This window comes from Topomyia yanbarensis, chromosome 2 (assembly GCF_030247195.1).
Source record: "Topomyia yanbarensis strain Yona2022 chromosome 2, ASM3024719v1, whole genome shotgun sequence".
NCBI classification, from domain to species: domain Eukaryota; kingdom Metazoa; phylum Arthropoda; class Insecta; order Diptera; family Culicidae; genus Topomyia; species Topomyia yanbarensis.
The window spans coordinates 100852248-100875803 of NC_080671.1; the positions used below are offsets into that span (position 1 = coordinate 100852248).

The 23556-nt window shown below is 37.3% G+C and overlaps 1 protein-coding gene across 3 annotated transcripts in view; it reads right to left on the bottom strand.

The window, feature by feature from the left end:
• Positions 1-23556, bottom strand: part of LOC131679013 (tyrosine-protein kinase Mer) — a 424032-nt gene that overhangs the window by 112727 nt on the left and 287749 nt on the right. For all 3 annotated transcript variants that reach the window (XM_058959521.1, XM_058959522.1, XM_058959523.1), the window contains one exon: positions 12517-12538. In XM_058959521.1, the coding sequence (XP_058815504.1) occupies positions 12517-12538 (22 nt within the window). The remainder of the gene's footprint in view (positions 1-12516; positions 12539-23556) is intronic.

A 23556-nucleotide genomic window follows, 5' to 3' on the forward strand; every position in this document is an offset into this window, starting at 1 on the left:
AGCATGTCTTTATACTTGGTACCCATTTTCTACTGTGCCGCCGAGTATTACACGCCAAATTCTTCTCACAAAACATGCCTAACACTCAATAGTCTGCTTCCTTCCTCGCCCATGTCTGATGGCCGTACAGAGTAACAACGATTTGAGTAGAGCTAGCTTTGTGCGCGTAGATCACGTGACTTTAGCCTACTACGTAAACCATAGAAAGTCGTATTCACAAACGAGGCCTTAAAAAGGGAGCTTCATTTGAAATAATGCGCTGATCGGCGAACGTGCGCCAAATCATCATTCGCATCTTGACGAATTCATTCGTTCGTGCTTCAATATACCGTTCGTCATAAAAGAACGATTGCTGCTTTTTCGTGCGAGTGTTCATTTGACCGAAGCTGGCAGTTGGGCAGCTATCACTCCTCGTGTTGCCGACGCGATCACAGTCGTTGTAAACAACCAACAAACTTCATTCATCTTGTGCTACCGTTCGTATTCCCTTGACCACAAAGAGGTGTGATGCATTGCAATAGCATTCGAACGAAAATTTCGTTTGACATTTTGCTGCCATAGGTTTCGACTGTTTCGCCGATTGTGAAAAATAGCCTATACGGCATATTTTGCATTTAAATTCATGTAAATATGAGTGAGATAGTATCAAGGAGTTCAACTTATTTGTGGTGCAATTCCGAATTTATGATTTTAATAACCTTCACAACCAACTTTCATCATACAGTACTACTTCAAGATGAATCTTCTGACATACCATTTTAATAGACATGCTTTATGTTGGTGCAATGCATTAATGCTGCACTATCGAGTAAGGTAGGTACTGTTTCTCGAATATATAAATCCTCTGCATCTTACTGCACGAATGGCAACCTGGTATTAAGACTCTTCTAATCATAGCTTATTGTGGTTGTTCATATATATTCACAGGTTTGAAGGGGGCGAGTGGCCAAGTGTGTAATAAATAAACAAATATAATAAAGGAGCGGCAGCGATAATATTATTGAAAATATTAGCTGGGTTACGTATATAATGTAAAAAATCCACCGATAAAAATTACATTAATGATGACGTATTTGGTGAAATAAATTCTTCTGCACATGCGGTCTAACCACAAACATTATTGAACTTTTCCTGTAACTGAATATTTGTCTTAAAATGCTTCTAACTCGATCAGTAAAAATTTTATTATCATACCGTTGGTCCAATTAGACACATAAGCTAATTTTAGACTGAATAATGTTTTCCTATCTTACAGCAGAAGGATTCAAGTAAGCATTTAGAACTAAAGTTGTGGAGATGAAGCATACCTAAATATTAAGAGATTATACACAACAAGAACAGTTTAATAAATTACAGTAAAAGTATTGTTTAAATATGGACAGTTACATAATTCCATTAACTGGAAACTACGAGTGGATTATTCAACGGAAAATTTCACACTTTCTAATGTTTCCTGGGATATACTGAGAGTATTTATTTTTGATTTTTAATCGGGTTTTCCCAATTCATTTTTATCATGCGGAAAAAAGTTTTAATTTATCGAAATTGTTTACTAAATATTTTACTTTATGCTAGGATAGGACTCGACAGCTCAGTCCCTGATGTTGAACAAATCTCGAACCAGCTCATAATTGGATAAAATAGACATTGTGCCTCGATAGTACGTACACCTACCATAAAACTTTTTTTTTTCGTTTGATTTTGTAAACTTCAACAAAATAGGACAAATTTTATGAAACTTCTATGGGTTTCTCCATACTTTAGAGAAGTTGTGTGCTACTTAGAGTAGTTCTGCAAAGTCCAGCAAAGTGTTTTAAAATTTGAGTAAGCCACAACTAAATCGTGGAAATCTAACAAGTATAAAAAATTCTGCAAGCTTTAAGGACGCCCTACAAGTTTCAGGAAAGTCTAAATTTTGGAGGATTGCTAACTTACAAGGAGATCCTTAAAATTTCAGATAATTTGTACGACACTCAGGTTTGTTATAGTTTGTTTTTAACAAACTTCAGAGCATCGCAATGAACTTTAAGGATGATGATGTATGGAATTTGGGAATTTGACTTTAAAGACTTTCTATACTAATAATTTCTATAGAAAGCAGAATGTTCACGATTTTCACACACATTTTACCAACGTCGGGAAATTCTGCGAACTGAATATTTAGAAATGTTTTTACAGTTTTTCAGTAGATGAACTGAACTTCAAGAAAATCCTACGATATCAAGTAAAATCTTTAGAATTTATAGAATGTTCGCGAAGTTCCAAGAATATTCCAAGGATTTATGGAAAAATTTTAAACATCAGGGGGCATCTGCACATTTTATCGCATTCTATCAAAAATTCCAAGTGCATTTCATGAAACTCACAATTAACTTCAACGGAGTATTTCGAGAAAAACTAACAAAATTAGAAACGTGACGAATATCAAAAAACCTCTTCAAGCTTTAGGTAACGCGCATATGTCCCACAAGGTACTGAAAAGTTTTACTAACTTTAAGGAAATTTGTAAAATTTCGAGATATTTTTCGAATATCAAAGAAGATTTTAGTCGATTATGAAGGTTTATATCTAGAGCGATGATAAAACGGTTTTTGATGAACGACCTTCAAACATTATGTACATAAAATTTGAGTGCTGAGTCCCATACATTCTAGGAGATACAATGTTTGGAATGGAATGGGTGAGATTCGCATGACTAGCGACTTCGATGGAAGCTGGTAGTATTCATAGAGCTGAAAAACGCATCTAAATGAGCATTTTCTCAATACCTCGTTTGGGATCTTGTAAACGAGATTAATAAAATGTATTCACTATGTTGGTGTGGTTTAAGAAATATTTCCTAGCGCAGTAAGACCTATCTTGTGTAGTCGAAAACTATGGTTCATATACTCTTTAGCTCATATGCCGGCATGATTTTAATTTGAAGTTATATCGCCTTTGCAAATATATTTAAATCTCCGTTTTCGGGGTTTTTGAAATTCATTAACGACCAAAAAGTGAAAGAAATAAAAAACAATCTGAAATCTTGTATGCAACTGAGTAGAATTGTCATCGCAACCACAAACTGGAAACTTTTAACCAAAAACTGGTAACTTTTAACCCACCAAATTTTGGGTTGTTCCTATAGTTTTATAAACTGTATTGTTATTATTCAACGAATAAAAAAAATACAAAAAATTCCTTCTGCTTCAAGAAAAACAAAAAATTAAGAAAATCTTCAGGGAATTTCTAGGAATTTCAAGCAAATATTACGAATTTTAGAGATTTAGGATAATTCTAGAACTTTCAAAAAGTCCTACGAAAATCAATGAGACCAAGGAATGGACTCCATTTTCAACCAACCTGGTTGATGGAAACCATAACATTTTAAGATTAAGTACTCGGTGATAGGACAATTTATCACTAATGGGGTGATGAATTTTGTGATAAGAATTATTTTTGTAAAGTTTCATTCAATCTTAAGCATAAAAAGTAATATTTTGAATATAATTTTCGTAATTCGATAGTACGTATGCTAAACGAAGCGAAGGTGTACATACTTTCGATTTACGACTTGAATTAATGACGACTTCTAAAGGACCATTCATAAACCACGTAGACCCACAATTTGACCTTCAGAATGAAAAAAAGATTATCGAAATTATCTTTTTCGATGAAGGGGACAAAGAAATCCAAATCATTATAAAAAGCAATTTTCCTAAGGAAATTAATATTCATAACTCATATCACAGTATTGTTGCAAAGTATCAAAGCTAAACTCCGAATATTTTAGGAGATAAATATATTAGAACCGGTTTGCACGGAGTTGTGCCGGGCCAACACGTAGAATTTAAGGGGCGCTTAAAGATTTTGAAATCAGTGTAAATGATTGCAAAGGTAATTTCAAACTGATAAACTCAAGTGAATATTTCGTTTTACATGTTTAACCACTACTGTTTGGGCCATCGAAATTAAAAAAAAAAACAAAAAATAAAAAGAATAAATCCACTTAACGTTCAAAATCAAGCTGTTTAATATATTATGTAAATATATTGGTTTTAATGCTTAATTTTTACAATCTTTGAACATTTATTGGTCCATGCATGTCTGCTAACTAATGATGTCTCAGATGATGATTCAGAACTGCAGGATTTGCACAGTCAAAATCTTCTCCGGAGAGGAATTTCTTGAGATCATCTTGACAACTGTTATTTTGTATTTTTCCTAAAACTTTTTCATGAGAACAAATGAATATCCAACTATACGCAAGAAACAACACTTTATTGGTTTTTGTCCAAAAACATTACGTGAGTTCTGGGTTGTGGTTCCGAATAAGTAATTACCTCAACCGCGTACTAGCTTCGTCGTGTCTGCATAAATATATCTAGTTGAATCGACTAGACACTAGAATGTTGAACACAATTCTCTTTAAAACCCCGAGAATAACAAAAATTCAATTTCTCTTCCCTCTCGTAAACAAACGTAGAATTTTGCTAGACCCCCCGTTTCCCACCACAATGAGCCTAAGTGGTTTATAAACGGCTTCTAACGTTATTTTTTAACTTTTATGCTTTTTCATGCGGATCACATGAATCAGGTGACAAGGTATAAGTCACATCAAAAATAATTTCGATTCTTCTATAATGTCTGACCTAATTTTACTGTTCAAGTCAATTTTCATGAAATTGGTTCATATAGAATAAATTTTTAATCTAAATAAGCAAAGTACAGTACAAAACCAATAGATTGCGACCAGTTTATATTGCTTTCAACAGGAATAAACAAAATAAGAATAAGTTCACTGCGAAATGGCCCCTCCTTTCAGCGATTGTATCCTTCGATGGCTAATTCATCGAACGAGGTCAAGGATTTAATCACTGTTCTACAGTGGAATTGCAGAAGCATTATCCCGAAAATCGATTCGTTTAAAATCTTACTAAATAATTTGAAATGCGATGCATTTGCCCTATGCGAGACATGGCTCACTTCAGAAATAATCCTACACTTCCACGATTTTAATATTATTCGCTTGGATCGAGAAGACTCTTACGGGGAAGTACTTTTGGGGATCAAAAAGTGCTATTCTTTCAATCGGATCGACCTCCCCTCGACACCAGGCATTGAAGTTGTCGCTTGCCAAACCAGAATTAAAGGCAAAGACCTTTGCATTGCTTCCACCTACATCCCCCCTAGAGCCTCAGTTAGCCACCGACGGCTTTGCGATATTGCGGAACTCCTCCCCGCACCGAGGCTAGTTTTAGGTGACTTCAACTCCCACGGCACGGCATGGGGTTGCCTTCATGACGATAATCGATCTACCCTACTCCATAAGCTTTGCGACAACTTCAATATGACTATTTTGAATACGGGTGAAATGACACGGATTCCTGCCCCTCCAGCGCGACCGAGCGCCTTAGATCTGTCCCTCTGCTCGACATCGCTGCGGTTAGATTGCATGTGGAAGGTAGTCTCTGATCCCCACGGCAGCGACCATCTGCCAATCGTAATTAATATTTCTAACGGTTCAGGGCCACCGAATACAATCAATGTTTCGTATGACCTCACACGAAATATTGATTGGAAGAGTTACGCGTCCGCGATATCCGACAAAATCGAGTGCACTCAAGAGCTTCCTCCGGAGGAAGAGTACGGGTTCCTGGCTGGCTTGATTCTCGATACCGCGATTCAAGCTCAGACTAAACGCATACCAGACGCGAACTCACGCGGGCGCCCTCCCAATCCAATCCATGGTGGGACAAAGAGTGCTCAGACATGTACGCGGAGAAGGCCGCTGCGTATAAGACCTTCCGGGACGACGGGCTGCCAGCTAGCTACCGACAGTACGCGATGGCGGAAACGCGCATGAAGAGTTTGATAAAAGCCAAAAAACGTAGCTACTGGCGCCGGTTCGTCGACGGACTAACGAGAGAAACATCGATGAGCACTCTTTGGAGTACGGCCCGGCGCTTACGAAACCGAAACAGTACTAATGAGAGCGTGGAATATTCAAACCGTTGGATATTCGATTTTGCCAAAAAGGTTTGTCCGGATTCCGCCCCGGCACAGAAGATCTACCGCGCCGCGTCCCCTCACAATAACGCGAACGAAACACCGTTTTCGATGGTGGAGTTCTCACTTGCTCTCTTGTCATGTAACAATAAAGCCCCAGGGCCAGACAGAATCAAATTTAACTTGTTAAAGAATCTGCCAGACTCTGCTAAGAGACGCTTGTTGAATTTATTTAATAAGTTTCTTGAGGGTAATATTGTCCCTCATGACTGGAGGCAAGTGAAGGTCATCGCCATTCAAAAACCAGGAAAACCAGCCTCCGACCACAACTCGTATCAACCGATTGCGATGCTGTCCTGTATCCGAAAATTGTTCGAGAAAATGATCTTGTTTCGCCTCGATAATTGGGTTGAAGCAAATGGCTTACTGTCAGATACACAATTTGGTTTCCGCAAAGGCAAAGGGACGAACGATTGTCTTGCGTTGCTCTCAACAGAAATTCAAATGGCTTATGCTAGCAAAGAGCAGATGGCATCAGTTTTCTTAGATATAAAGGGGGCTTTTGATTCAGTTTCTATCAAAATTCTTTCTGAGAAGCTGCACCAACATGGTCTTTCACCGACTCTAAGCAACTTTTTGCTAAACTTGCTGTCTGAAAAACATATGCATTTTTCGCATGGTGATTTATCGACATCGCGAATTAGCTACATGGGTCTTCCCCAGGGCTCATGTCTAAGCCCCCTTCTCTATAACTTTTACGTGAATGACATTGACGAATGTCTTGTCAATTCCTGCACGCTAAGGCAGCTTGCAGATGACGGTGTGGTCTCTATTACAGGGCCCAAAGCCGTCGATATGCAAGGACCATTGCAAGATACCTTGGACAATTTGTCTGCTTGGGCCCTCCAGCTAGGTATCGAGTTCTCAACGGAGAAAACTGAGCTAGTCGTATTTTCAAGGAAGCATGAACCAGCGCAACTACAGCTTCAATTAATGGGTCAAACTATTGCTCAGGTTTCAACTTTCAAATATCTCGGGGTCTGGTTCGACTCTAAAGGAACCTGGGGATGTCACATTAGGTATCTGAAACAGAAGTGCCAACAAAGGATCAACTTTCTCCGTACAATAACCGGAACATGGTGAGGTGCCCACCCAGGAGACCTGACCAGGCTGTACCAAACAACAATATTGTCGGTGATGGAGTACGGGAGTTTCTGTTTCCGCTCCGCTGCGAACATACATTTCATCAAACTAGAGCGAATCCAATATTGTTGTTTGCGTATTGCTTTGGGTTGCATGCACTCGACACATACGATGAGTTTAGAAGTGCTGGCGGGCGTCCTTCCGCTGAAAAATCGATTTTGGGAACTCTCATATCGATTGCTCATCCGATGCGATATCTTGAACCCGTTAGTAATTGCAAATTTCGAAAGGCTTGTCGAGCTCAATTCTCAAACCCGATTTATGTCCTTGTACTTCGATTACATGGCACAAAATATCAATCCTTCTTCATACTATCCCAACCGTGTCAATCTCTTTCATGCTTCTGATTCAACTGTATTTTTCGACACATCCATGAAAGACGAGATTCGTGGAATCCCGGATCACATACCTCCGCAAGTGATCCCAAGCATCTTTCATAGTAAATTTCGAGAAGTCGACTGCAACAAGATGTTTTACACCGACGGGTCAAGCCTCGACGGCTCCACTGGCTTCGGTATATTCAATCAAAACCTCACCGCCTCATTCAAACTCAATGATCCTGCTTCAGTTTACGTCGCAGAACTTGCTGCTATTCAGTATACCCTTGGGATCATTGATACTTTGCCCACCGATCATTACTTTATTGTCTCGGATAGCCTCAGCTCAATTGAGGCTCTCCGTTCAATGAAATCTAGAAAGCACATTCCATATTTTCTGGGGAAAATCTGGGAGCGCCTGCGTGCTTTATCTGTAAGATCGTACAAGATTACCTTAGTTTGGGTTCCCTCGCATTGCTCCATTCCAGGTAATGAAGAAGCGGACTCTTTAGCTAAGGCGGGCGCTTTACAAGGTGACATATATGAAAGACCAATTAGCTTCAGCGAATTTTTCAGTATTACTCATCAGAGAACCCTCGAAAGTTGGCAAACTTCATGGAGCAATGGTGAACTGGGAAGGTGGCTACATTCGATAATCCCTAAGGTATCGACGAAACCTTGGTTCAGGGGGATGGATGTGGGTCGGGATTTCATTCGCGTGATGTCTCGGCTCATGTCCAATCACTACACGCTGGATGCACATCTCCGGCGTATTGGGCTCGTGGATAGCGGTATCTGCGCTTGTGGTAACGGTTATCACGAAATCGAACATGTTGTCTGGGCATGCGCCGAGTACTGTTCTGCCAGATCTCAACTATTCGATTCCCTTCGGGCCCGAGGAAGATCACCCAATGTCCCGGTTCGAGATGTACTAGCAAGCCGCGATATTCTCTACATGTCCCTTATATACACGTTCCTCTAAACCATCAATATCCAAATTTAAATGCCCCTATCTTTTCTCTTATCATTCCCAGAAGTGCCCTCTTCCGACTACCGTACCCCAACGATGGTTTGATACCACTCCAAGACGAGACAAAACATCTGTCGAATGAACCAACAACACGAGATCTACAGTACAACATCACACGCGCAACGCGATGTGTTCCCGATCCGTATCTGAGCCGTACTACGAAATCGTCTGGAGGAACCCCTGCCGACTCGAGGAAAACCGCCCGGCGTCCCAATACTTGATGCATCCGTTCGAATCTGTAATCCTGGCCGTTGATTCCTGATTCCGGAAACTGAAAGTTTATATCCCTACCCCACACCCCCTCCCCCGTTCAGCCTTGTCCACCCTCTCTCCCATGTCTCTGATACACAGATGTATGTCTTCACCCCCTTCTCCCCTTGAATATCTTCCCAAAACTTATGTGCCCCCTATCTTCTAGTTTTAGTTGATCAATATTTAATCTCGTTAAGAAATGCACAACAGTACCACTACTTTAAAATAGCCCTAATTTATTCCCCCTAATCTTGAACCACTCTCTCTAGTTATTTCTAGTTAATAAGCTTGTAAAATGTTCCGCTTAGTTAATAATTAATTTCTCCTACAATCTCCCTTCTAAAAATCATAAAGTGAATTACTATAAAAAGAACACACAAAATGACCCATCCCATAAAATCTTACGAATATTATATTATACCCTCTTTTATATGTATAAGTTAGCTGTAAAGTTTTTTTTTAGTTTCATTATATAAAACAAAATAATATTGAAATGTGTAACCCCCTAGTTTTAAGAAATTCAAAATGTAAAACAATGAAAAAATGGCACCTTTAAGCTAACGCATACGTGCCTTATCAAATAAACAAATTGAAAAAAAAAATAAGAATATGTTTTTTGCGTAGCAAATGAAGCGGATTCTGTCCTAGACTTCATCTGTTATTTGACGATTTTTTAAGGAACAATTACAAACTTATTAATTATAACGTAGCGAATAATAATAATAGTAACGCCGAAACTGAGTAGTGAAAATAATCGCATGATTCCTAACTAATGTTGAAACATTATTTGGGACATTGGACAAAGAGCAACGCTGTTTTTATTCAGCATTATACTTATTCTATAAGCTGTTCATTTTTTATTGAAATTGAGTATGTGCTAATTCAAAATAAAGTAAGCAAAATAAATACTTATGTTTTCTTATCTTGGATTGGTGCAATAGTATGTATTTATAGCATATATTCAATAATAAAACAGCATTTACTTGTTCGCCCGGTTCAAGGGCGTATTCAACATAATCTGAACTGGAAATGGTAAAACCTCAACTTATTTTATTTTGCCAGTAGAATGTCCTAAATAGCTATCTGAACGTTTATGATCTTCGATCTACTGTATCCATTCTATTTGTAGACTCATTGTAATGTGTTTGAAATAACGATCAGAGGCTTTTCAAATTTTAAATATCTTCAAGACATTTATTTATTTCCCTCGTCGCTTAACTCGCTATTGTTGAATAAGGCGAATGATAATACTGTTGTTCGCAATGTTTTAAAATACACATCGATATATCATTTGCCGTCCTTATCAAATACGAACAACACGCTCATGTTAATTCCCACATGATTATTAATCTTTTTTGTCAAATAAAAAGCATAAGTTACACTGCTATGTTTAACTTTACCACACTGATATATGTTTCAAAATTCGTAACGTAATATTAATATTCCTTTTAGGAATGTTACTATAAGTAAAAGCATTGTTAGTGTATCCGTACCGCCATGCGGACCAAGCCCGAAAAAAGCAATCCAAACAGGCAGTAAAAATATCAAACGAATGCTTTCGTCTGAACTTCAAATCAACGTGTCATGCCACCTTGTATTCATGGGACTACGAACGACCGGTAGCGCTGATCGATACATCAACGCAGTTCATGCTATTGTGAGAACGTAATCCAATGATAGCTTTAAACTGCAATAGATTTTTTTGTGCCTCGCCCGAATATGGCGTTCATTCAAATGAACGCACTGCCCCCGTTGGTTCGATCGAATATGTTACGAAGGATTGCGCAAAAAGCAATGTGTAAAATGAAATCAGTCGCCGTTCGTGCGTTCACAAAAACGGTCGACAGTCGAGAGCACTGAACGCAACACACCGCAGCCAACATTGTTACCACAGTGCACTAGTATTCCAAGCTACACTACCAGTCAAAAGTTTAAGTTCACCCTACAATGTTAATGTAATATTCAAAAAGCTCTATGGTTTTCTTCATTTATTATTATTAATTATTATTATTTTTCGACCCATATCTCTACGATAGACACAAAAAAGTAGTTTTTTTTTTCATTTTTCAATAATGAGATGATAATCTTCGAATTAGGTCAATTTGAATAGATTTTTTTTTCGACAGTTCCGATTTTCAATATAAAAATCTTTCTACTTACCTTTTAATAAAGAAAAATATAAGAAAAAAATTTGGACTATAATTTTTAGAGTGTGCTCTCGCAGCACTAGGATGTTACACGTATTATGTACTCGACGCATCGAAAGAATACAGCTTGTCATAACTAGTTTGTTTGTGATCTACACACTTAATCTTGTTCTACCGAATCCCAGCTTTTTTCGCTACTTTTACCAAGTACTGCACAGCCAAGCACTCAGCTAACAAAGCTTTTACCGAGATCTTAGTAGAAGTGACGTTTGTTTTGAATAAACTCGGTAAACATATCGCTGAAAATCAATAAATTTACGCCACTTCGCTGAGCTATCAGTTGAAAAATTTTACTGACTGTTCAGCTGTGCAGAAATTACCGAACTGAATTGAGTGTGTACGCGTCGCCCAAAGGCGTCAAACCCCCTCCTACACTCTGACCAGTAGCGGGTAGCAACATGATATAGTCAAGACGCACGAGCTTGACAAAGTCTACTGAGAAACCCACTCAATTATATAAAATTAAAAAAAAGCAAGTGAGCTTAAACTTTTGACTGGTAGTGTATATGATATACCATACCCAATCGATTTCCACCTAAGAACCAACACCGTTTGGACTACCTCGATCTCCACCAACTACCATGTATTTAACCTTGTCAGAGTTTATGGTCAGTTTAATTCCCGTAGGCTCCCTTTTAAAAGGCACTCTTCCACTGCTCTGCGATCAACACCGATGATGTCGACGTCGACCACGAAGCCAAGAAGCATGTGAGATCTCGTGATGATTGTTCTGTTTATTTGCATTGGTTAGAGATCACATCGCCTTGGTACAATCCATCCAACGATTCGGATGTTTCTCCGATTATTTCGACGCTTGATTTTGACCCATCAAGTGTAGAACGAATTTGCTTAACCAGTTGTGTCGGAAAACCACATTCCAGCAGTATCTGCCACAGTTCGTTTCGTTTCACTGAATCGTACGCCGCCTTAAAGCTCATAAACAGATGGTAAGTCCGTAAGTTGATTTCCCGGAATTTCTTCAGAATTTGTCGTGGGCTTAATATTTGGTCCGTATCGTAGATCGTCCTTCTCGAAATCCGCTTTGGTATTCACCGACAAAAGGATTTAGCCAACTAAACAGAGCACGAGAGAGTGCCTCGTATGCGGCATTAAGGGTCGTTTTACCTCGGTACTTATTATACTCGAGTTTGTGACCCTTCTTGAAGATAGGGCATATAAGGATATGCAATCAATCCGAAGGCATTTCTTCTTCCATCCAGAGATCAACCTGATACTTCGTACAGCCGAGTCACTCCGACTTTTAGAAGCGATCACATGGAGATTCGGAAATGTCCAACTATGTTCGATATGCTGATATGGCGGCGCTAGTGTTTTAACAATCATTCGTACAAATGTTTAAACAAGTATTATTAACTAATTTGTTCGAGCACTGATATTTGTTCACTGAACTGTAACTAGTCTATTGCCATAATCAAAATTTGATTGCACGTGGTACATAACTCCAGTAATCTATCAGCGATGCCATTAACCATCATTTGTATACACACGATCGACTTACCTGCAATAGTGTGGTTTGTATTCTGCGAAAAAACAAGAAGAGAAAATTAAATAGAATTTTATCAATGAAAGATTCCATGTAAACATACACGGAATGTTTGTGTTTCAATAAAATTAATTACAGCATTGAATTTAGCTCGAATAGTTCAATAGCATTGTGTGACCCTGTGAAGGATAATCATTCGGCTTGATGAAATAGAGCTTTGTCGGACCAAATGCAATATTTGTTTTTGGTCGGACAATGGTAGGCATTTACCAGGCCCGTAGCCAGGATTTTGTTTCGGGAGGGGCTTAAAACTTGTTGCATAAATGTGTTAATTCTGGTGACTTGAGATAGTCACTTGAAACTGAATGTAATTTTAAAAATTTCTTAGCGAAAACAGGTCCAAAACTAAGGCAATAGACAATATGTTACCTGATTCTGATACAAGAAATGGTATAGTACATCGACGAATTCTTGCTTTTGAATTTGGTTATTAATTTATAAGCTACCATTTTCACCGTGGTCTGGTTGGTTCCCCTCCTATCATACAACTTTAAAACAACGAAGTGAGGCTATCCAAAACCAAATGAAGATCTCTGTCGATTATTAGGACTACACTCTTTAGAAGATCGTAGACACGCGTCGTAAACTACCTTTGTGTACAAGCTTCTTCTGGCTGAATATGATGTTCCCGATCTCCTATCACAAATTCACCTCTACGCACCAACCCGTGTCCTTTGTCCTCGAACACTGCTGCATTCTGCGCTGCGCTGCCAACAACCGGTATTAGAAATGACCCGTCGCTTCAACGATTGTAACGACATCTTCGACTTCGTCATTAGTTCCGCGCATGCCACTTTAGGTCATTTCTTTTTAGTATAGTTCATTAAGACTCAATTATTTAAATACAAGAGAATGTCGAAATTCACTACAAATCTTCTGATCAGATAGGAGTAAAGCCATGTCAAGTGATCCTCGAATTTTTCGCAAAATCACCGATCTTCATGAGGTATATTTTATTATATAGGGATTATGGTGAATAGCTTTTGGTATAAATATTTAGTTAAAATTCCTTTTTTCTTTAAGATATTAACCCTTAAACTTTATTGCATGATAAAATTGTAAATTTTATATCTCAAAAACTACTGAAGATAATTCAATGAATTTTTGCACACTTACGGAATGATATTTGCACTATCTTATAAAAATATTTTTACTTTATAATTGTGTGAATAACGGTACTTTGCATCTATTTAAAATTTTGAATTGTATTTTTTCTTGTGTTCTTCATGCTAAAAATTTTCAAAGCGTATGTCAAATTATGCGGCAATCTTTCACCTTCAATAATCTGTATTGATAATTTTTCATTTTTGTTCCTATCGAGAGTTATGGAGGATTTTGTAACAGTGCGCTTTTTCAACGCATGGCCCACTTTGATGCAGCCCGCGAGAACGTTCATATTGGCAACGCCGCACGTCGCTACGTCAGAATGCGCATCGCGTGGGAAGTGCGCATCGCATGACTAAAAGAAACCACATTTCTCGATTAGCGCAAAAGGGCAAACTTTTCAATACGGACTATCGAAGGTGATTTTTTTTCGGTTATTTTGAGATGCGTTAAATTTGTTTTACCGAAGTGCACAATAAAAATTATAGTTGTTTAATATATTTTTTATTATTATAATTTAACGTTACTAACAATTAACATCTTTAAATACACTTTTGTTAGTCAAAATACGTCTACGTTATATCCAAATTATTTTTTAGTCTACAACATTAATATATGAAAATGGAAAATCTTATTCCAACAGCATTTTATTTCACGTTTTCATATTCACCGAGTGATATTACCTTTAAGCAACGATGTGTCTTTTGAAAAAAAGTTTACATAAAATCTGTTGTACAATCGCATCGATGTTGGGGTTTTTTTATCACTATTGCTTCTGTTAATTCTGTTAATTGGTGGTTCTCCAAGTTCTGGTAAGATATTATTTTTTTTTTCGCATTTCAATTAATCATCAACGTTCTTTATTTCAAAATAATCGTTACAGTTGTCCGCATGTACCTGTTGAGTCATCGAATATTCCAGTTCCATTACTTTGGCAAATACTATAAGAAGAAAAATTAAACGTGTGAATTTTCCTATATTTTAAGCGCGTTAGAGAGGAACCCATTACTATAAACATGGGATGTAAAGTTTAAAATTGAACGAAAATTGTGTTTTGCTCATGTCCATATTTATTTTCGTTGTGTTTTTTGCGCCCATTACGACATATGCTACACATGTGTTGACCAATATAATTTTTAAATTTATCACTCCACATGGATGCAACAAAAACAAGATACGACGAACATATTTATGAATTTTTTTTAACAGAATTCATCATTCGTGTGATCGACCCATATTTATAACATAAAACAATCGAATTTTTTTTTGAACAAATATTGTCTATCTTGAGATAATATAGCATTTCGTCGAGTTGTCTCTATATAGTAAAAACACCCAAACTAAAAAAACAAACGTCAAAAAGTTTTCTCACTAGAACTGATGCAAATTAAATGAGCGCCTAATTTAACGCACGACCCGATGGCGCATGGCTGAAAAGTCGCTATGTGGATTTAAGAAAAGATTCGCAATATTCCGTGCTACCTCTCAGACAGAACCAACTGAAAATAAAACGTGGTGAAGTATGTCAATTTGCGAAAAATATGTCAACGTAGGTTAAAACATGCCCACTGCTCAACTTTGCTCATCGGTTGGCAACATCGGAGCGCGCTTGTCCGAGGTATTGAGTGACAGAAAATTAAATAACTCCTGAACAATATAATAACGCTAAAGAGCATGCGAAATTACTCAGAAAACATTACTTTCAATTATCCATAAAGAAAGCTTGTCTTTTTGCTTTAATCTCAGAGATGCCAATTTTGAACACGAGATACGCTCCTTCAAAGCGATGCGCATTAGGACGTTGCGACGTGCGGCGTTGCCAATATGTACGTTCTCGCGGGTTGCATCAAAGTGGGCCGTGCGTTGAAAGAGCGCACCGTTACAAATTCCTCCATAACTCTCGACAGGAACAAAAATGAAAAATTATCAATTCAGATTATTGAAGGTGAAAGATTGCCGCATAATTTGACATACGTTTTGAAAATTTTTAGCATGAAGAACACAAGAAAAAATTCAATTGAAAATTTTAAATAGATGCAAAGTACCGTTATTCACACAATTATAAAGTAAAAATATTTTATAAGATAGTGCAAATATCATTCCATAAGTGTGCAAAAATTCATTGAATTATATTCAGTAGTTTTTGAGATATAAAATTTTCAATTTTATCATGCAATAAAGTTTAAGGGTTAATATCTTAAAGAAAAAAAAGAATTGTAACGAAATATTTATACGAAAAGCTAATCACCATAGTCCCTATACAATAAAATATACCTTATGAAGATCGGTGATTTTGCGAAAAATTCGAGGATCACTTGACATGGCTTTTCTCATAGGCGATTTGTAGATGCGCCGAAACGGTTCAACTCCTATTTAACTCAAATTTATAAAAAAAAATCAATTTAAAAGATGATACATTAAAGACTATTTTCAGACAAGTGAGAACAACTGATTATTTATCTATTTAATTATTCAGATTTTTCAGAGATCCTATTCTTTTATGAAATTGATACTTTTTATATCATTAGACAGGCTTATTTTTCTAGACAATTCTTCTACTAGATCCTTAAAATACATACCAGTAATTTTGTTCATTGACATGTAAAGGGTTACAAAAAATACTACTGATTTCTCTACAAAGCATAAATAAGAACTATAGGTGTATTTACCTAGACTAAGCAAATATTATATTTGAGCACACGAAGCTTACAGGTTTCATTTCGGAATTCATGGATTTTTGGACAATACAAAAGAGATGTTTTAATGAATTAATCTACTAAACTAACCGAAATTTTATCTACTATAGGACTGTTCACTAATCGAAAGGAAATCCCCTGATTACTGTTATCTTGCAATTTACGTAAATTTTATTAAATGTAACCAGAGCTTAAAAAATTGACATCCCTGCGTGAGCTTGAAAGAGAACCGAAATTCAATTCCTGCCCACCGCGATGAATGAAATGTTTGGTTCGTTTCCCTTGTCATTCGTTCTCCCGACATAGCGCATTCGGGTTCGCATATGTTCGGTTTCAGAAGCAAACTGAATTTTGTTTCTGAGCTCTGAGAAGGATTATTGAGCGAAAGTGCACTAGATATAGATTACGCAGCTCACTAATGCTCGAACTGTCCACATAATAACAAATGAATGCTTTGGTTGGTGAAGGAATTTAGATTTCCTCTGCACTCAAACATTCGGTTTCGCATGAAATTTCAGTCAGTTGGAAAGTTAATGAATGACCGAGGCGCTGAATCTGAATGTCAGTTTCGATAAGCAGAAATCAGTGGCGTAGCCAGGGGGGGGGGGGTTTTGGGGGTTAAACCCCCCCCCCAAACAAAAATTAATTGGATTGAAAAAAAAATTGATGCTGACGAATTTAATTTAATATTTCACAAAATATTTTTGGAAAAATATTCTCTGATCACTACATTGAGAACTGTGTTTAAAGCGTCATGAGAACTTTTGGAAAATTGTGGGAACTTATCTCTTAGCCAAAATCCCATAGTTGTCAAATTACTTCAATGTAAAATAAAATAACTGTCTGAATTATTATGAGCTCATTTTTGGAAAGATGCTTCAAAATATGGATTAGAGACAATTTTTCGAATGGGAATCTAAATTTGAATAGGTTGATTGCATATAAAACATAAGCTTGTTTACCGAAAACTTGCATACATTTCAACATTTGCTGAAAATGTATTTTTTTAGATTGTGTAGAGCTTAGACAACAATTCAATATAGTTAACAACAAGAATAACATTTCAGAAACTAGTTGAAAGCTGATGTAATTTTGTCTCTAGCAGGTCAGGATCGGTTTTATGAGCATTGGATTTTTGTTGTATTATCAACTATATGAATAGCCTCTTAGCAGGATGCAATGAATGGCGTACTAAAATTTTGTGTGCTATGTACTAGTACTGCAAGTTGTGAGGTTGACTAATGAAGAAAAGTAAAATTAATGCTTGATAAATTTTTAACGGTCACGATCACATTCATTCGAAACTGCCAAATTTCGATTTTAAGTAACATTGAAGAATTTCAAAACGTAAAACTATTCATCTACTGATAGAATAATTTTGACGGTTAATCCTCCTAGAAGTAATTATAGAGAAGAATTACTCTTCAAGCATATTTGGGTCGAGACTTAATGTCTCCAGCAAAGTTTTCGAAAGTGCTATTTCAAACAACTTTGTCAAAGACATAAATATCCCACATATTCAGAGTATCGAAATATACAACAATTTACAACAAGCTATTCTGAAATTACTGTATTTGATAAATCTCTTCTGCGGTAATTAAATAATAAATTCACATTGCGTTCAAGGTGCCTTTGAAGCTTACAAAAAAATAAGGGAACTGGATTTAAAACAAATAATTCCCAGATATTAAAAGGACTCAAAAACACAAAGAGTGATTCCATTTTCAGGAGCTAGCATCAATTCGGCGCTAGCTTAGTCCGCCCACCAAGTTAGTGTCGGATTCTGATGAGATGAAATCGAAACGCAAGTTTCAGTTCCATCCATCCATAATTTAGTTATAGGTTTTGTGTTCTCAACTCGCAATGATTGTTTCAAACAATTTTATCCGTAGCGCAGAAAAAAATAGTTTTCACCTAAACTTTTCTTCTCTAAGAAGAAATATAGCAGGCCCAGTCCATTTAAATCCCTATATGTTGAATTCATGTAGCCTTCATATTTTCAACAAAATTGTTTGAAATGACATTATCAAAAACTTTGCTGAAGGCACCATAATTACCTCTATGAGAGTTAATCACTAAAATTTCTATATCAAAGCAGGCGCTGTTTTATGTTGATAACTTCACGAAGTTGTCATCCTTCAAAGTCAAGGATTATTATATTAGGTGATCTTGAACGTTGAAAATTTTTTAGATCATTTATCCCACTTTAAAAGATCGCAATTTTTGACTTCATTGACATATTATACAAGAAAATAATCTATAGAGGTTTGAAAACTGTTCCATGTTGATCCTTCTTGTTTGTAGACTGGAATGACATCTGTTAGACTACTTATGTTTTTGAGTTTTCAATAATTTATCAAACTCATATTAAATTTTAGCATTTTTTTCAAAAAATTTGCGATTTTCATCAAAACCCCCTCCAAACCAAATTTCTGGCTACGCCACTGGCAGAAATAGTTAACTGATTTTGAAATTATGAAGCACTGAATGTAACATTGATGACACCACTCGAATTACTAGAAACTATAAATATGGGTGAGGTAAATAATTTTAGCATCACACTTGCTTCCGACAAATCAAAGAAAACACATCGCACTTGCTTCTCCTGTGCCGAAGAGATTTTCGTTCAGATTTCTATGTTTTTAAATTACTGAAATTTATCCGATTTCTGTGAATCTTTTGCAAAATTTTTGTCAGCGGCAGTTAGCGTGATGCGAAGATGCTTGCAGTTACATTTCTAAGTCAATTCAAACAATCTGCTCAGTAATTGGTTCGTTTTTAATTAGCTCAAGTATTTTTACAATCATCATCAAGATTGGAAGAGATGCATGACTTCTTGAAGAAAGCTGTAGTGCTTTTTGATTACAGGTTTGTTTTACCAAAATTTAGGAAACAATTTCAATTAAAGTTGTTTCACCTAACGTTGAATGTTGTGCGGATAACGAAGACGTAATTTGTTGTCGAGAATGCCGTTTTATTCAAACCGAATTGAGAGGATCACAGTGAAATTCCGAAAGCACTCGTTCTGAGTGCATAGAAAAGATAGAAGAGGTGCTCTTGAGGCTTCTTAGATTAGCTGATTCTTTTTCCTCCTCCGTGATTTCTGATCATCTCTCATTTTAGTCCAAAACGAAATAAAAACCGGATCGAGGGACTGCTATATACTGAAGGCATAAAATCGAAATTATTGGACTAACAGATTCAACCAGTCACAACATTTTAGTCGCAACAGTGTAAGAGTACAGAGTGCACAGACCTAATAAAAAAATGCAAATTGAGTACAATCTGTAATTTAAATTTGAAATAGAGTTGCCATTATCGAGTATTACATATGAGTTTTGTTGAGCGTGACAATCACTTGCGATGAAGCGTTCACTTTTGGAGAGTTTTAGTACTCAGTCATCCATTAAACTTCTTCTACTATTTTTTAAATAATTCATAAGTGAACTCGGCTCAATGCTGTAGCCAATCGAAACAGTGGTTCTGTTATCTAGTTATATCTATTTCCAACAATAAAAATATTAAAAAGAGTGTTACTAGTTGTCCAACAGATCTCGCGCAAGCTCTTAGCCATTGCACGTAGATACCTGTTTACGAAGCGGGGTAATATCTTGTCCTCACCACCTGCGTATAGGAGGTCGTTCATATCTATCTCGCTATTGAACATTTCAGTGTCCTAATCGTGGTTGCTGCCTTTATGTTCGCAAACATGCTTGCTTGTTGTCTTTATGAGTGTGAATTTCCTCAATGATTGTGCTGGCTGTATATTTTGAGATATTGACGCAGCTTTTGCCGTTGTCAATGTTACCTGAAGATGTGTCACATATTTGGTAATTGTTTGTGTTCAGCGGTAAATAATTCGTAATGTGACGTTTTTTTCACAGAACTGGAACGTACTAGTTTGTCTTTGATATGTACAAAGAATACTATGTGTAATTGTACTATCGCATTATGTTTTGTACTGCATTACTCCCATATGTGATATGTATCTGCAAGTAAGCGGTATCCGATCTTGTAACAAAACATCGATTCTCTCACCGTTTATTTATATGAAGATCTTAATTACAGCATTGTCACACACAACCATTAAAATTAAATAGCTTTAAATCATTCAAAATCAATGATTTCGCCTGATCATATTTGTTGAACGCTATGAGCGCAGAACACATGAGGTGGTAGAAATCGATAAAGGTGACTATCGTAAGACTAGCCTCCATTTTCACCTTCAGAAAATGTTCCTCATCACAAATACTCGGTCTTATGCGAATTACCAATAATCACAGTATTTGGAAGATTCCTTTGCTCTTCTGACAAGGAACACAATAAAAAAGTAACTTTATTTGTCGTTCGCTTCACACCGCACAGAGGAGTATTTGACCAAAAAAGCTGGCCGAAAGTCAAATTTTCCAAAATCGTTATCAAGGACAATATATTATATCATGATATTCCCTAGTAATTTCTGCATTAGATGGCAACAACTGTTAACTGTCAAAGGTAGGGTTTTTAATACTCCAGGCTGATTTAAAGTTGCGCGTGGAAACAAAATCTTCCAAACATTAGTGCTTCGAACTGTTTCGACTCAAATATCCTATGTTTTTAATCAACCAAGGTCAGGGTCATATTTTGGTGTAGATGGATCCATAGACTCTAAAAAATATTAGTCTTATTAAACTTAAATACAAAGAAAAAAAATTCCGCCAGCCTAGAGTATTAAAAAACCCCTACTTTGGACAGTGAATAGCGTTGCCAAACTTTAGTAAATACACGCAACGTGGTTGCCATCTAATGCGAAATTACTAGGGAATATTATGATATAATCTAATGTCCCTGATAATGGTTTTTGAAATATGACTTTCGGTCAACTTTTTCGATCAAATACTCCTCTGTGCACCGGCTGGAACAAAAGCATAAACCACACTGAATTTCGTGACCATTGATTTTGGTTGTTGGAAACAGCAATCTTCTAACTTTATCTCAAACCAAACGAGCTACAAGCTAAAGTCGCTGATAATAATGTTTTTGAAATTTATTTTTAAAACGTGCCTGGCGTTTACGTATTAAATTAACATTTAAAATAAAAATACGTGATGGCTATCTCAAAACTGCTCTACAGGCCCTTAAATCGCCCCAACATAACCCCCCGAACGCGCCATTTAATCACCCTAAATCGCCTATATGGAAATTGTAAATAATAATTATTTTCGGATTTGCTATGGAACAATAATATTTCCACCTTGTTTATATCACATTCCAACGCATTTTATTTTGCAGTTGAACTCAAAAGTTTTACACAATATTAGAAACTAGATACTAGAACATTAGCTGGAACAAAATGCTCCACGGTGTAATTAAAGTACAATGAAATCTTTTTTTATGCGGTTTTTTTTATGCGGATTTTTTTATGCGACTTTTTTTATGCGGATTTTCAAAGTTATGCGGTTTTTTTTTATGCGGATTTTCAAAGTTATGCGGTTTTTTTATGTGGATTTTCAAAATTATGCATACTATGTTGCGTTTCGGCTTCGCCTCATCAGAAACCGACACTAACACATTGTCGGAATAGATTAGCGCCGGCTTGACGCAAATCCCTTAAAACTAAAACACACTATGTGTTTCAATCAAACGACTGATCAAACGTGATGTCCCGTTCGAGCAGAAGTTCTGTTTATGCCGATGAGACACAAGTGAAGCCGAAAATTGTCTTGACTTAGCAGGCCTATGCGAAAGCACTATGCTATATTTCACCCTAAGGAGGAAAATTTGGTAAAAACCAAAATTTCTCACTAGGGTGAAAATTTGTTGGTAAAAACCAGTCTTTGTAAAATATAGCATAGTAAAATTATGCAGTTTTTTATGCGAATTTTCAAAGTTATGCGATTCTTTTTATGCAGCTTCCTTTTAATTTCTAGGGCATCACCTGAAGCGACTTTTATCGAAAGATATATCCTCATGAATGCACATGCTTAAACAAAAGACATAAAATGTTCATATTTTTATTTTAGGTTATAAATTACTAGTCTTTGGGTTAAGGATATGAGAAGCATTCTTGATGCAGTGAAAATAAAAACAGAAAATGACTGAATACCTTTTTACCTTTCTCATAATAAAACTTATGCAATTGGTCGGAGGCCCGCAGAGCCGAATCTCTTATATCATTCGACTCAATTCGGCGAGATCGGAAAAAGTCTCTGAGCGTGTATTTTTTTTATTTGGTGATAAAACTTTTACGCCGACCCGGCACACGTTCAGTAGTTAGACCATACTACCGATTTCGTCCATCGTGTGCCAGAGTCAGGGACTCTGAACAGAGAAGATAACTCTGAACCCTATTCCTCTAAACTCCACCAAAAAGTTCGACATTTGCCTGATCCCCCGAATTCCATTTAACATGACTACTTCGGGGGGAAGCGTGCTAATGCACTTCACTTGATTCCAGGTCTAGCTGGTCGTGCTAGATTTCGCTTGTCTAATAACCGCCATATCAGTCCTGCACGGCATTATATCCTACATACCCTCCTCTCTACGTTGACCAGTTGGATGCCGTGGCCGATCCGGTGATTCCGGTTGGGGGGTGGCTTCCGGTTCACTGGTGCCCCGACGAATCTGGTGGTTTATCGTGTTCGGTGCTACTCGGCGTAGTCCCTGACGGTGGAGCTTGCCTACCTCGGCGGAGAGTTCCCCGACGAAAGAATGTCTCACGCTACCGTTGACGGACGCGTTATTCTTCCTTAGATGCAGTCCGGCAGAATGCCGAGGTCAGTCCAGCGATTCCCGGTGGAGGATTGCGTCCGGTTCACTGGTGCCCCGATGATTCAAGCCGGCGATTCACTACGGACTACTCGGAATAGTCCCCGACGGTGGATCTTTCCTACTCCGACGAAGAGTTCCCCGGCAGTGGAAGATCTTCCGAAACCGATACTACCCGGGCAGATGCCGAGGTCAGTCCTACGATTCTGGGTGGAAGGTAACTTCCGGGTGACAGGCGTCCCGATGAGCATCTGCCGGAGCTACTTCCCGATCTATTCGAACTAGTCCCCGGCGGTGGGCCTAGTCTACTCCGACGGAGAAATTTCCCGACGTTGAAATTTCTCTCGAAATCGTTATCTCGATGCTAATCGGTTAGGTGCCGAGGTCAGTCTTGCGATTCCAGAGAGTCACGGTTCCGATAGCATAAGTCATTAAGTGACTTTACGCT